A 15,795-nucleotide genomic window follows, 5' to 3' on the forward strand; every position below is an offset into this window, starting at 1 on the left:
ATATAACCTAACCAGAAAGTATAAACTGATTACGTTCACCACTGCGCATAAATTACCGTAGAGTATGTCAGCCAAGGTTAACCCCTAGTAGCTAGCTGCTGCGCTGGCTTTCGACTATAGGGGGAAATCTAAAAATAAACCAGCCCACACAGGATCGGAAGCCTTCGCACCACCCTTCTCGCACTTCTTTTATTTTCCTTTCTCCACTTATCTTACCTCCCCTCCACATCACGACCGTGGCCCCAGCTGCTATCTTAGCTGTGTTCTGTTGCTCCCTCATGCATCAGACCAATTCATTCCCCATTAAAACAAAAACCATTGCAGATACAAAAAAAACCATAGAGACCTTTTCAATTTGCAATTTAATTTGCTACAGCTTTTATTCAATGTGTTTTTCAATAAAGTGCACCGTTTTCAAGTTATGGTGTGAAATTACAGTGAAACCCCGTATTTACGTTAACGGTATTTACGTTTTCCCGTTATTTACCTCCTTTGTTTTTGGCCCAATTTATTTTCCATAAGGCGGTATATGTCGTTTTCACGCTTGTTACGTCGGAAAAGTTGCTTCATTCCCGTTATTAACGTCTCGTTCAGTGTTTACAAACACCAAAACATGGCTGCCATAGAAGAAAGATACATCAAAAGCTGCGTATGTGAATGCGTTCGCGTCGTGAACAGTGCAAGTAACCTTGCACTATTCACAGTACTTCTATTTCCACAGCTTTCCGCTACGAGCGCTGGTAGTATCATTGGCTTTAGCGGTAAATGTATTTGACACATCTTTAACTCTTTGTCGTTATTAATATCTGTGAGAAAATGGAGAAAGTGAAACAACGAAAAACTATTACCGTTGCCGATAAAATCAAAATAATTGCCAAATTCGACGAATATGTTGGATCACGTGTGGACCTTGCGAAAGAACTTTCAATCCCTGTGAGTACTCTTAACACCATCATCAAAAGCCGAGAAACCATCACTGCAAATGCCGCGCAATGTGGGCCAAGTGCTAAAAAACGTAAATATGTGAAGGACTCGAAATTCAAACAGCTGGAAGATATTCTTCTTGAGTGGTTTTCTGGTGCACGTGCCGCAAATTTACCAATAAATGGTACAATACTGAGAGAAAAAGCACGTGTTATTGCCTCTAGGCTGGGAATTCAAGATTTCTCAGCTTCCAATGGATGGATTGATCGGTTTAAGCAGCGTCACAATATTGTTTACAAGGTGGTTTGTGGCGAAAGCAAAAGTGTGGATGTGGAGACTGTGGAACATTGGAAGGAAATGCTACAGGAAAATATTGCTGGGTTCGACCCGAAAAATGTTTTCAATGCTGACGAAACAGGGTTGTTTTTCAATGTTCTACCAGACAAAACCTTTAGTTTTAAAGGGGAAACGTGTCACGGAGGTAAGCTCAGCAAGCAACGGATTACTGTGTTATTGCTTACCAATGCAGATGGAAGTGAAAAATTCCCCCTTTATGTCATTGGCAAAGTGAGGAAACCTCGATGTTTTAAAAACATCAAGTCACTCCCAACAAAGTATGAAGCAAACACCAAAGCCTGGATGACCAATGCTTTGTTTCAGAGCCAGTTGCATGCATTTGATTAAAAAATGGCTTTGCAAAATAGGAAAGTTATTCTTTTCATAGATCAGTGCTCTGCTCACAAAGCAACCATCCAACTTCGCAACACTGATATTGTCTTCTTCCCAGCAAACTGCACGAGTGAGCTACAGCCCCTTGACTTGGGTATCATTCAGGCATTCAAGTTTTTGTACCGCAGATACCTAGTTTCAAGGGCAGTAACAATGCTTGATGTTGGAAAAGACCCTTCTTTGATGAAGATAAATCTGCTGACTGCATTGCATTTTAGTGCAAGAGCCTGGAAAGAAGTGAAAACATCAACAATTCAAAACTGCTTTGCAAAAGCTGGATTTGTGTTCCCAGAAAAGCCTTACACTCTCAGTGAAGAAGATTACAGTGACATTGAAGATTTTGAAGGACATGAGAGGGTGTTGCAGGAGAAAATATTTCAAGATTACGTGGATGTGGACAGTCAGGTGATCACTTCGGAAGTGCAATGTATAGAAGATATTGTAGAAAGCCATGTCAGTACTTCTCAACAGGATACTGACGAAGATGATGATGATGATGAAGAAGTGACAGCACCCACGAGTAAAGATGCTCTTGCTGCTCTTCAAACTCTGCGAGACTACATTGGAGTATCTGCTGGTGAAAACTGTGATGGTGTTTTTGATAATTTTTATACTTTAGAGAAGCAGATCATGTGCATGAACACTCAAAGATGCAAGCAAACCAAGATTTATGATTATTTTACAAAGAAATAGACCTAAGTTAGGCATGAAAGTTTTTGCACATAAGCCTACAAAACATTTTTATGGTAACATTTTATCATGGCACACATTGCTTCAGTGTTGTATTCACACAATTTTATAAGTTATATGTTGTAAATTTATTTTGGTTTACATAGGCCTAATGAAGGATTTTTTAAGATATTTCGTTCACTGTGTCTTTTTTTGATGTCTCTGACTACTGAAGTAAAAGGAGTGCATTAAACCAGGTATGTTACATTTTAAAAATATGTTTCCCTCAATTTACACTTTCCTGGTATTTACACTTTTTGACTCTGTTCCCCTGAAAAGTGTAAATAAGGGGTTTCACTGTAATACATTTTTAGAAGGTTCAGGAATCTTAACTTTGACTTCAATTTCTATTATTCGGTTATTACAAGTTGTTACGTTATTACAAGTATTCGTAATTACGAGGATTTTTCCGCCATTATCAGCTCTCGTAGAACGAGGTTCCAATGTATTATTTTCCTTTGTAGTTTTTTGTTAGACAGTGCAATGGGGTGGGGAAGGAGATAGGAGAGACGAAGGACGGGTTAGACAATACGCAGACACACAGACCATCAAGACTACACTTGTATTCTACACGAGACAGATATATGGTACGACCCATATTCGAGGGTGACCCTTACGTTGAAAATTTTAGTTTATTATGCTCAAAATTATAGATGCAACCCATATGGAGGGACAACCCTTCTGCAGGTAAATACGGTACAAGTGCCGCATTCGGTACTACTGTTGTTTGGCTAGCTCTGAAAAAGCAATAGTATCATCTTGTTAACATAATTATAGCTAGGTTTTAAAAAGTGAAAAAAGTTATTGTTTCCTCCTAAAATTAATACTTTTCGTATATTTATCACGTTCTGCGTTATTTAAAAGAATACTACGTTGAATTAAGTGTCATAGTTTAGTATCATAAGATTAATTGCAGCATGATAACAGATGAAGTTGCTTATTACCGAGGTTAGATGTTTATACAAAATTGGCGAGTACTGAAAAACTGACATTTTTTTCCTGAAGCTCTACACACGGTATGTGTGTATATGACGCAACAGCGACGTGAGTACCTGTCTCATAAGCTGAGAACTTGCACACTTGCACATACGAACCACACACAGTGCTCCAGTACGAACGTCACGAGTGCAGTGCTCTCACCATGACTCGCTTCTTGTCCGGCCCCAGCTGCGACGAGCCGGCAGGCAGCGTGCAGCCAACACCCAGTCTGGCCTTCACACTTATCTTCTGGTTGTTCACAGGGGCAGCTGCACAACACATTCTTATATACGTCACTAATAACACTCATTTTTAAATTAATATCAATGTGTATTTATGAATAATACTTATTGTAGGCATTTAGATAGCATAAACAACAACAAAACAGAAACCCAAACCCAAACAAAAAAAATCAGGCATGTTATTTTAAAAATATAAAGTGAAAGTCGAAGGGAGGATGATCTCACGGAGAGAAACCATGTAGAACAATTGAGCCATAAAAAGAAAAAATTAAATGATAGTTAAAAAAATAAATCTTGTTTTTCAGATCAGTAAGGACAGGAAAAACAGGCTTCATTTACCTTAGAAGGCAAAATTTTTACAGGTATATAATTATTAAATATTGGTTCGGTTCCAAAAACATACCAATTCTGATTTCAGTTACAATTCTCATACAGTCAAACCTCTCTGAAACGACCCCTCACGGTTCCCAGGAATAGGGTCGTAATAGAGGGGGGGTCGTAATAGATGTTTTCCAAAATTTTCAGTTGATTTCCACCCCCCCCCCCCTTTTTTTTTCCCCCAAACCGCTACTCGCTAAGAAACCAGCCGTACAATGGCAGGATGCTGTCACTCACAATGCTAGACGGCTTTGCTTTAAACCCACTTCAACCTTCATGACAAGTCCGTCGCCCTACAGGCCACCTCTAATGAAAATATGTCAATAGACAGTTTATTTTTACTGGTTAGTTTACATGTTTGTACGTTTTCTGCTTGCCGTAGTTAAATACACTAGAACCCCGATGTCACGAACCCCGGATTTAACGAAGCAGTGATTTTACGAATACATTCACGGGAACCGTCAAAAAAATTGGACATTTTGACCAAAATGTGAAAATCAGAAGAAAAAAAAAACGAAACGAAAGATCATTAAAATATGATAATTTTAACACACAGCGTATTTTTGTGTCGGCTTTAGTACTTCCAATAATGTTCATGTAAGAATAACAAAAAAATAATGGGAAATTTCCTTTAAAAATACGGCAGCAGTAGCTTGTGCAACGTAAGTGGGAGCGCGGGAATCTCGTCTAGACAGGCTGGCGGCAGCAGGCGGCGGATGCATGACGTCATACGGCTTACCTCTCCTTCCCTTGCCCAGACTTCAAGGTTCATCCCTCCCAGGAATACAAACCATCGTGTCTCTCTCCCCCTTCTCCCTCAACGTCTTTTGGCATGTGAAAACTGTCAACATCCTTCCTCCCCTTCTCCAAACTGCGTGCAACGAAAGCAAGGTTTGTATAGTCCATTTCTGGTAAAATGAAAAATTTTTAAGGGCCCCCGCGACAGTCATTTACCGTTAATTGTTTTGATACAATTTGTTTGTTAGTTACACATTATTTCTGCTGGAAAATCACCGAAACTTCAAAATTTCTTTAATGGAAAAATTTAGCTGGGCCGTAAAAGTATTCATTTTTGCCACAAATGAACTATACTCGCCCTTCCTGCCGGACAACATTCTCGGCGCGTGACGCATGGCAACTACAGTTGTGTGCCGCGCACAACCACGAAAAACCTACGCGATTGCCAAACTACACTAGATATCCGACTGGAGTCTGCTTACGAAAAGCATTTAAGAATTTGTTAATGCCCAACTGGTTCTATTGAGATAAAATGGCTAAAAGGCATGTTTTCGAAGTTTTAGGTGTAAAAAACCCGTTACAAATTTATTGAAAGTATCATAGGGAAATGCATTACACCTTTATCTTTATTTTTCCGCCATATAATGTTACGATCACCGCTCAAATTCCACAGTTATCTGACGGGAACGAGATGACTGCGCGCCAGTTCAGAGCCTTGCACTTAGAGGTTTTACCGCGCTAGAACTACCATTGAGCGTCGCTCTTATCATCCCGCTTCACTAACACACACGCTGACCAGACGGCGCCCTAAAGCTGATTAGAGGAAGCATGTAGAAATGCAAGGCAGGAAATTTTTCCCGCTTATCAACCAGGACCCGGGCAAGTCTTGACTATCAAGCTTTTCACATTAAAATATAAGAGACTTGTATTGTGTAATTTCGGTGTTATTTAGCGGTTTTTCTTAAAAATCACTTTTTTCGCATTTTCCATATAAATTCGCGGAAAATTTCGCGATTTCGCGATTCACCATATAATGGTGGCCCTAGTTATTGCTCGCGCGAGAGGCGAGACATGGAATGTTAGAAGAAAGATAAATGCGGGGTAGACAGACGGCAGCCAGTGTGTTTCCTGCGCGAGGAATAAGTGCGTAGCCTTTTTTTTTATTCTGGGTGAAGCGACCTTTTTCTATCAACCCACGGGAAAAGATAATTGCTTGAGCTGTCAAAATAAACATCGCTGCGGCAGTTAAAACAAGTCGAGGCGGGCGTGCATCCAGTCGGGTCGCTGTGTATTGTCAACCGATAGTAATCAAAATCAAGAGAAATCCAGCAGGTAGCTTTGCCTTAACCCTTATCCGGAGACGTGGGGTCTCCGTGACCCCAGCAAAACTTTAACTTGCTGCCATCTATGTGCTGTTCAAGGCACTTGCTTGTGGTACCATCTACCTTTCGCTTGGATATCACATAGTCTCCTCCTGCAGTGTCAGATTTGTTTACGCTGTCTGGCGCTAGATATCAGGTCGCAAAGATAACTTGGGGTCGTAGTGGCACCACGTCACCAGTTATGTTTCTATCTCAGAAGTGATAAAAAGGCTTCTAAACGAACATGTGTACGTGTGGGCGATCCAGATTATGACGAAACTATTTCTAAGTGGTTGAAATATATTTTTAGTGACTTAAGTGATCAGTGTGTGTGGAAAAGCAATGTGTGATGATTGCAGAGCAAACAAATACTCTACTACAGAGTGACTTTTCGTACAAATTTAATTTTTTCAAACAATGTTCGGTTAATATATTTTATGTAAAAATGCCATTTTCAAAATATATAAGTATGCATGTGCTTTCTAGTTAGCGAGATTATATATTTTGTTGTGGTTTAAGCATTGGTTATGCAAGGAAAATATTTGGAGGGGAAAAAAGTAATTTCTTTTTTTGGGAAAATTTATCTGTTGTAGATTTTATGAAAAAGTCTTATTATTCATATAAGTTTTCTAGATTTTGTTTTGTCATTATATCTATATTGAATAGCAAATAAAACTTTTAGGCTACCATCTGCTTATTTTTTTTAAAAAAGCAATTATTACAAATAGGCATTTTTAGATTTATTTGAGCAAGCACCAATAGAAAAAATTGTATTTTATAATTGGTAAATAATTATTTACTAATTTATTTTTTAATTTAATTAATAAGTATAAAAATGCATTAAATAATTTTACATGGAACAAAAATAATTTCTAATCAGTTAACTTCTACAAAACATTTTGGGGTCTGAGGGGCACCACGTCACCAGATATGTCAAATATTTTCACGTCTCCGGCTAAGGGTTAACTGCGTACCACACTAGACACTCGCAAAAAGCTAAACGTAAACACGTTGCCACAAAAACCTTTATCTGCACCCTGCCGGCAAAGGGACGTGGAATGGGGGTTGTTAAGCGCTGACAGCGGTCGACAGGAAGCACTCGGCAAGAGAAACGCAGTATCACGCTACTCACCACAAAAAACTTATTTTCTGTCCGATTTTCTTCGGATTTTCTGCAATTTTTTCACGGTTCCTCGAAATCGGGTTGTAATAGAGAGGTGGTCGCAATAAATGGGGTCGCAACAAAAAGGTTTTACTGTATTTGGGTTTCAATTTTGATCCCATGTTCTTTATGAAAAAAGTATTTAAACTACTACTAATTTATGTACTCAGACACAAAAACCTGTTTGATATTTACAACATTATAAGGAGCAAATTTAAGTTTTTCAGAGGGAAAATCAAAATATAATGGACCAATTTCAAGAATTCTTTGATTGTTATAAATTTATATTATTTCGGATAGACATAGGCTACATTTTATTTTAAAAATCATTTAAAAAATTCAAAATAAAATTCATAAATATAAACGTAAACAAATACACCATAGATAAATGTCATTTGAACTAACTAGCTTGATATGTGGGTGATAGTTTAATTAACCGGAAACCATCTGATCAATCAGACTTAGTGATGGGTCGATTCCGATTCCGGAATTGGTCGGTTCCACCGATTCCAGTATAATCGTGGGATTCAGAATACAATGGTTTTGGAATCGACCATGACCGATTCCTGCATTGTTTTTAAGTTTGCAAAATACATCTCCTACGCAATGTAAGAAAATATTAAAATGAATGCAAAAATAATTTTTAAACTACATAATACAATCTTTTTTTACGGAAAAGATTTACGAATTACTGTGATTAACGTATTTATTTACTTGCACCGCCATTTTCCCTACAGTACAAATGCAGTATCTACTTTCCCGCTTTAAGCGAAAGCATTTTTCGGAAATTACGTTGCAGCAGCACTGCATTTAATAGTAAACCTTCCAAAATAATTAGACAAAACCATAAATGTTTAAAGAAAATTATGTAAATGTAAACGGCAAGTAAAATAATGTAAACGTTAACTATTTGATCATGGCAGCTACATTTGCCATTGTAAACAAGCTAATTTTTTTTTGTGCTACCTGCCATGGTAAACCATACGGCCATGAACAAAATCTTTGGTGACGTGAACGTGAAAATTAAGATGTTTCACATCTCTGCACTTTAAACTTTAAAGAACTAAAATGAAATAATTTTTGATTGAGATTTTACCTAAATTCACAGTGGATTACTGCGACCATATTAAAATAAGTTTAAAAGCAACATAACCAAATTGCTGTAAATCAGCGTTCTTGTGAATGTTCAGCGATGCTCGTTTTACATTAGATATATTTTGGAAAGGCAGTTGGCTAATCTGAATTTCCAAACATTGCTGCTGAAACGTTCGTAAATGTTTATTACCAAACATAAACAATCTTTTGAAAGTAGTTGTGTTAGTTTAACAGACTTGTTTCCGATAAATTTCTGAAATGAATTAAATTTTAACACGCGATTATTTGAAGAGTTTAAATATTTTGTGTAAGAAAATCTCACCATAAAATGTGGAAATTTTGAGATGCTAAAACATGCACAGAACTTTCTTACTCAAGAACAGAAAATTTATTTTCTCTTTACGGTTGTGAAGAACTGCAAGACTGGATGGATTTATTCTTTTCACCAAGTGAGATGATTAAGTTTTAGGTAATATATTAAAACGCAAGCATCGCTGACATTTTATTTTAGTGTGGTCCATATTTGTTTCTTGTCATTTACATAATAATGAGATAATAAAGTTTTATTTTTACATTTCCCTCTTTTGATTTTTTTTGCCCTGGTCCCTTGAAATATGTATAAACGAGGTTATATTGTCATTTTATTTGGATCATTATTTAGTAGTGCTTGAAAATTAAATTCTTAACCTAACCGTACAAACCTCTTTTTTACAATTAATTAATTAAGTTGATAATGTAAGGTATCTAAAGTTGGTTAAGTTATAACATTATTTACAATTTACGTCATTAGACATCTTTGATTATTTTGGCAGTGTTTGAACACGTGTTTCGTCTAACTATATGCAAGGTTAAAAGGCCAAATTGTGCTAGAAATTCAAGGTAGTGTAACTTGATGGTAATGAACATACTTTTTAACATTATATAAGCTGTATATAATGTTAATTTCAGCACATGAAAATGTAACACAACACAATTACAATTTTAAAATCATAAACAACCTTTTTTTTTCTTAGTATATTACGCTGTTGAACATTGTCAGATAAAAATTAAGGAATCGGAATCGGATTCGAAGAATCGACCCTTTAATTTAAGAATCGAAAATGGAATCGGAATCGGTATATTTTAGGAATCGGCCCCAACACTAATCAGACTAAAATCCTTATTTAAAGTACAATAAATCCTTGAGAAAATTCTCAAGGTACTTAGAAGTTTTGACTTATTAACAGAGAAATTTTATTATATTAAAAGGGTTATATTGTAAGCTACAATAATTATATGGAATTTTTTTTTACAATATTTAAATTAAGAATTTTTCTTTATTTATGCATTTAACCTTATTTAACCTAACCTACCAACCACCCTTGCAATCTATTTTACAAAAAAAAAATGTGAATCTTTTAAAACTGCTGCATTCAAACAATTTATGATTGAGCTCATGTTTAAATATTTAAACCCTAGTTAATCACAAGTTTTCATTTATAACGGTAGCTAGGTAAATTGTATTTTTGTTCAGCAATACTATAAAAATAAATTTGCTAATTAAATCTGGCATATCAAACCATTTTTTTTTACTTATTTTTATACATATGAGTCACAATGTCTGTTTTGTCATAGATATATTGTAATTTTATACTAATATTATAAGGTAAACTCTTATGTGTTTCGAAGCAAAATGGAACCACTTGAGTTGTCACTCTATAATTGTATTTACTTATATGATATGAATTATAGTTACTATATTAAGTTTATATGGGCGCCACACTTTAACATTACTATATTAATCATAAATGTTTACTATGCTATAAGTAATTTTCCATTGCGGCTTATGCCCAAGGTTACCTATTTCGACACTGAGAAACTAGGTTGCTTACCCATAACTCATTAAAAATCACATAAAATATAATTTATCTATAAAGTTATGTTGGGCACAACCAAAATCAAAAGTTCATTTGTGATAAATAATAGTATTTAAAGTGAATTAAAAAATTAACTAACTCAGTTACTTCGGAGTACACTAGAATCTTTAAATCGGGACCACTAGGCGAAATTCAAAATAATTATGTTGTGCCATAATGAAAACCAGAGAAATAAATTACTATGCCGAAACAGTTAATAGGAGGGGCTCACCGAACACAAAACTTCAGTACTGAATACATTCGACTTTTGGTACCTTATATTTCAGCAGATAAAAGTAGCCCCGGTAATTAAATATTACCATAGCATTCGCCCTGGCTCAGGGGCACAACAGTTCACTTATTCAGTGAACTATCAGCTGAGAATATAGCTGATACCAGCCACTAAAACTTCCTTCTTCATTTTATTCTCTCAACCTTATATCGTTAACAATCCACACTCCTTTCCATTTTTTTTAAAAGATCCGCCGATCCATAGACAAAATCACCTTCTCTTAGTCACATATCTTTGCACAACATTAAACATAGAGAAATAAATAAACCCTAAAGATAATTACAATTGAAAGACATATAAATAAACACTGAAAAATAGTTAACCTAAAGTTTCAGTGTTCTGAGATAATTAGTATTATCACAATATACACCAAGTAAACTGCTACTGAATCACATGGTGTTAGATAAAATTTGACTATCGATTTGTACGCCATTGAAACTATGACGATATCTTCTTTTAATGCATCTCAATGGAGTGTCTGTATTTTGTGGTGTTGTAGTACATGGTTGTTGACTCTTTTTTCTAACTTCTGCTGTGTGTGATGAAAAGAATACAAATAATTATTTGTTTTCAATTTTGAAACAACAAAATGCAGTGTTTTTAATTTATGTTTATTTTTCAGTAGCAAAAAAATTCTTCGAATACTTGTTGCATGTTTAAAACGTCGCTTACTGTTCAATTTTTTGATCATGAAGTCCCATTAAAAAAAAAAAAAAAAAAAAAAGAGTATTCATACCGCACAAATGACTTAAATCTCAGGAGCGAAACTTGGTACATGACGAGAATCACGAGGTATGCTACGTCAAGTATTCGTTACTTCGAAGCGTCAGCACAGGCCTAATGAACGCAAGTTACCCAGGATGCCCTGCGTGGCCCGGTCCCTGAAGACCTGCCGCATGACGGGCTTGTCGAGGGGCGCGGCCGACTGCGAGGAAGTGCGCAGGCGCCTCGCCACGGGGGCTGCCCCCGCCACCTTCAGACACGCCTCCTGGTCGGCCCGCATGGTGCAGCCCTGCCCTGCACACGCACGCACACACACACTGTACTGCCGTCCACAGCACCGACACTCGCCGGACCCTCGGCGCACCTGGCTGTGCCTCGTGCACACGAACCTCACACAAGACAGTACCTCGCCCTCAAACAATCAATACAATCGGAAAAAAAAGGAAAAGAACAGTAAAGCGTAGCGATGTGTACGTCCCCGGTTCTCGGTTCCGCCCGGTTCCCGGCAAATTAACCGGCACCGAGAACCACAAGTACAATCCCGGTACCGACACCACGGAAAGCGTAATAGCTAAAACCTTTCCCCTGCAAAAAGTACAATAGACTTCCGGCAACACGTCTTTCAAGTTTCACTTTAAGCTAAATCTGACAAGTGAATGATTCTTAATAATTGAAAATTGCAGGCGACAACAACAAAGGGCCATTTCCCCTTTCCTTCCTTCACCGCCTCACAATAGCCCGCACCGATGGAAAGATAACCCCGCCGACAGGAAGTGTCCACACGTAAACAAAGTTCTTTGTGCTAAGATCCCGACACTTACTTTGTCCCTCTTTTCAATAGCAGACACGGATGATTATTTCACCCAAAAGTAGACCTTTAGAAAAATAACAGTCTGAATATATTTTAAAATTTATCTTAAAAATAACGTAAGCATTATAAATACATATTAACTGCAGGTATTACCTAAATTTTGCAGAGTTACATTACTTATAACTAGAGACATGGAAAAATCTCAACTCATGAATAAGCAAAAAATTACAAAACACTATTAAACACTGGGTAGTTGTCTTTTAATCAAAATTAAAAATTAAAAGTGTTTTAAACCGAGAACCGGTACTGACCCATCCCTAATTACTAGATATTTCTGCACCACACAGCTGCTCCAGCATCTAAACACTTGTGAAGCAACTGTTCTACCTAAGGGGCTGGGTGACTTTTTTGTGGTCAACCACACCATTCATTAAAGCATACTGTATCTTTGGTGCGACTGGAAATCGTGTGGAGGTTAACCTAATACTGAGAACCGAGAACCAATTTTTACCGAGAACCGGCACATCACCATTATTTACAAAAGTTTTGAATGTGTCTTGTATCGGTTATCGTATTTGTTGAAGAAATGTCCGAGTAATTTGATCGGTACTCGTACTGGCCCTCACTAGTTACCCGGGATGAGGCGGCGAACCCCAGTCCTGGCCACGGGCAGGATGACGGTGGTGACGCTCGGAGCGACGCTGGCGGCCTTCTTCCGGACCGCGGGCTGCTCCTCCTGGTCGGCCCGCATGGTGCTGTTGCCGCCGGCTGACAACAGGCCAACACACAAAGATGCTTTACGTTCAAAATATTCATATACATATTTATGAATTACTTCAATACTATATTTGTTTTTTTTGTTAATCAAATCATTAGTTCAAATTGTTTATTTCAGAACAAGAGTGTTTGTAACATTTATTATACCTCAACTACACTAGAATCTTGTTATAGCGAGCACGGTAATAGCGAGAACACAGCTATAACGAGGTCTTTTTGAGGAATTTACGGCGTGATCGCGTGAAGGGCGCTTTGGTTGTTTGTCTGCTTTATCTCCACCAGACCTGCCAACATTCAAATTTAAAAAATCATGAGGTCCTCGATAAAAATTTTCAGGCCCATAAATACAAATTAGAAATAAAAAACAACAAATGAGAATCTTTAAATTTAAGTGACATACCTGTACATATGTTACATGGTCTCTGCTTCAAAATTTATTTCAACAAATTATAGATTGCAGATTTAATTTAGATGAACATAATTTAGCGCTGTCGTGTAGTGATCATGCAGGGCCGCAACTAAAAAAGATGTAAAATAACATTCTGCTCGTGTAACACTATTATCACTGTTCACAGCAAAATTAATCTTTTTATTGGAAGCAATACACTTCACGTGTTAGTTGTGTTTTTTTGTAGCGACATGTTTCACAATGTCTCCTCTTCCACTATGCAAGATAGAAAAATCAGCACGGCACATGCTACAAAACGCAAAATTGCTTCCTTTACGTGACTCGAGTATTGATGGAAACTCGTTACTGTAAGCTTTCGTAAAACTTGTTTTGTAACTTTTACAAACAAAATCTTGGGGCCTCAAAAAATCGTGAGGAAACACTATTTTGGCGTGAGGGCGTGAGATGGACCTTAAAATCGTGAGCCTCACACCAAAATCGTGAGAGTTGGCAGGTCTGCTCCACCCATCTCGCTCGCCACTAGACATTGTGCCGTTGACACCTGTCACATTCTTCAGCCTCGCAGTCGCCACCTAAGTGCGTGGCTTTAAAAATAGAATCCTGTCCTTTCTTTCTTTTATCAAACTTCCGTTAGTTGTCTGTTCATTAATATTGTCGCGTAGCTCAAAATTATCATTAATTTATTTAATTAGTTTATTTGTTGAAAATACAATTTTAAATTCTTTTCGCTAGTTCGGGACTTGGTTTCCCTCAAGCTAAGATGGGGTAACACCTTTGTTTGATTTGGGTCTCCGCGGGGCTGGAAGAGTGCGAGTCTTGCACGTCTTTGTCTGGGAACGCAGGCGTGACCGCGTTTCAGCCAGGCCAGCTGACACGTTGTTTGCTGCAGTTCCAGAGAAATGCGGCGCAAACTTGTTTTTCGTTTTTTTTTTGAGGCCAGCTGGGAATGAGGTTGTGCGCACACGCTTGGCGCAGAGCGAGTGTTGCAACCTGGTGGCAGGTTTTCTGACTACGTGGACAACCCGGCGCGGCCGACCGCGCGGCCGGCTTGTTGTAATAACTTTACGTGTTTGTAAAACACAGGAAAACTTCCCGTCAGGATGTTTTCCCCGTAGGGGTTTTGCGGCCAAGCAAATAGCTTAAAAGAGATGTAAAATGTTTTCGCGGGGCGGTAATCCAGTGGAAGGCTGTCATGCTGCCCGGCCGTGCGGCGACTTGGTAATGGTTATGTGAGTGCTATCGGAAATGGCGCCTGAGTGATGCCGGACTCTTAGCCTTCAGTGTTTCTTCGTAGTTAACTTTAAAAATTCTCGTTTGGTGTATTATTTGCTCTTATAAATAATTTGTTCTTAGAAACTTAGTGGTTTTAACGTGTAATACGTTGAGCACTACAGTTCCCTTTTTATTTTCAAGTATAACTCGGTAATTTGTTTGCATCACGATCCTTGTCTTTTCATGTAAATGATGACGTTATAAACTTAAACTAAATAATTTCTAAAATCCGTTTCGAGGTAGTGGATGTTCTTAATAAATTTTAAAAATGCAGTTGTGGAAGAGCTAATGAAGCTTGGTATCACTGGGTGGCCTGGAGGAAATTATTACGATAATGTTAATGTGTTAGTACTACTAAGAAAATCTTATATGGTTTATTGTTTTTCTGTCGGAATATCTATAAGGCTGGTAGCGGACATGGAAGGTGCCTCATTATTTGTCAGCTCTATTTAATTGTTATAAATAAATGTGATTGTTCTATTGTTTTTAGGTTTCTCTTATTTTTTTCTCAGTATCCTGATTTTCTATTCTTGTATAAGAATACACCTACTAAGATTCAATCCTCAGTGAGATGCTCTATGGCTAGTTAATGTTTTGAGTTCCTTATTTTCTGAGCTACATTTTTGAAGAATTGAACCCCCCCTCTGAAAGTGAGACGTGACAATATTATTCTATTCCTGTGAACTCAGTATAACAAATGCTGAACATGCTGGGGATATGTGCGTGTGTAATGCAACCGCTAGGCTACAAAGAGTGCAGTCCCTTTCTTTCATTTCTGACTACGTCGCTACAAGATAAGCCAGCTATCATCCAAACACCCAAACTCGGTGCGTGCGTGCGACTTCACAGTTACAGCATCACTGGCTGGCTTCAAGGCCAAGGTATGCTCGACTCGAATAAACCAAGCCTTTGAATATAAATATACTTGTACACATTTCTTATTATTTAGAAAATAGACAAGATCTATTTTTCCCCGCCATTAAACGTAACAATGTGGACTTTTTTAAATATATATGCTCTTAATTAATTTGTTGGGACATTTTCATTAACGAATAATAACATTGTTTATAACTATGTTAGGCCAAAAAGTCTGAGCCGTCTTTATACTTGTTGCTAATTGATCGCGTTAATAATACACAAATATTTATAAACTTGTTTGGAATTATTTCAGTCGCGACACATTTACAATCACGTAACGTTATTTATTTACTATCCGACAAATAGTAGGCTCTACCGTATTTATTTTCCGAATCGCTAGGACAGTTTTCTTGTAACTTTTG

The 15,795-nt window shown here is 37.5% G+C and overlaps 1 protein-coding gene across 1 annotated transcript in view; it reads right to left on the bottom strand.

The window, feature by feature from the left end:
- Positions 1-15,795, bottom strand: part of LOC134539414 (uncharacterized protein C19orf47-like) — a 50,821-nt gene that overhangs the window by 2,788 nt on the left and 32,238 nt on the right. The window contains exons 9-11 of the mRNA XM_063381437.1: positions 12,691-12,825; positions 11,379-11,540; positions 3,523-3,629 (exon numbers count right to left, since the gene is read on the bottom strand). Coding sequence (XP_063237507.1) covers positions 3,523-3,629; positions 11,379-11,540; positions 12,691-12,825 — 404 coding nt within the window. The remainder of the gene's footprint in view (positions 1-3,522; positions 3,630-11,378; positions 11,541-12,690; positions 12,826-15,795) is intronic.

Source organism: Bacillus rossius, chromosome 15 (genome assembly GCF_032445375.1).
Source record: "Bacillus rossius redtenbacheri isolate Brsri chromosome 15, Brsri_v3, whole genome shotgun sequence".
NCBI classification, from domain to species: domain Eukaryota; kingdom Metazoa; phylum Arthropoda; class Insecta; order Phasmatodea; family Bacillidae; genus Bacillus; species Bacillus rossius.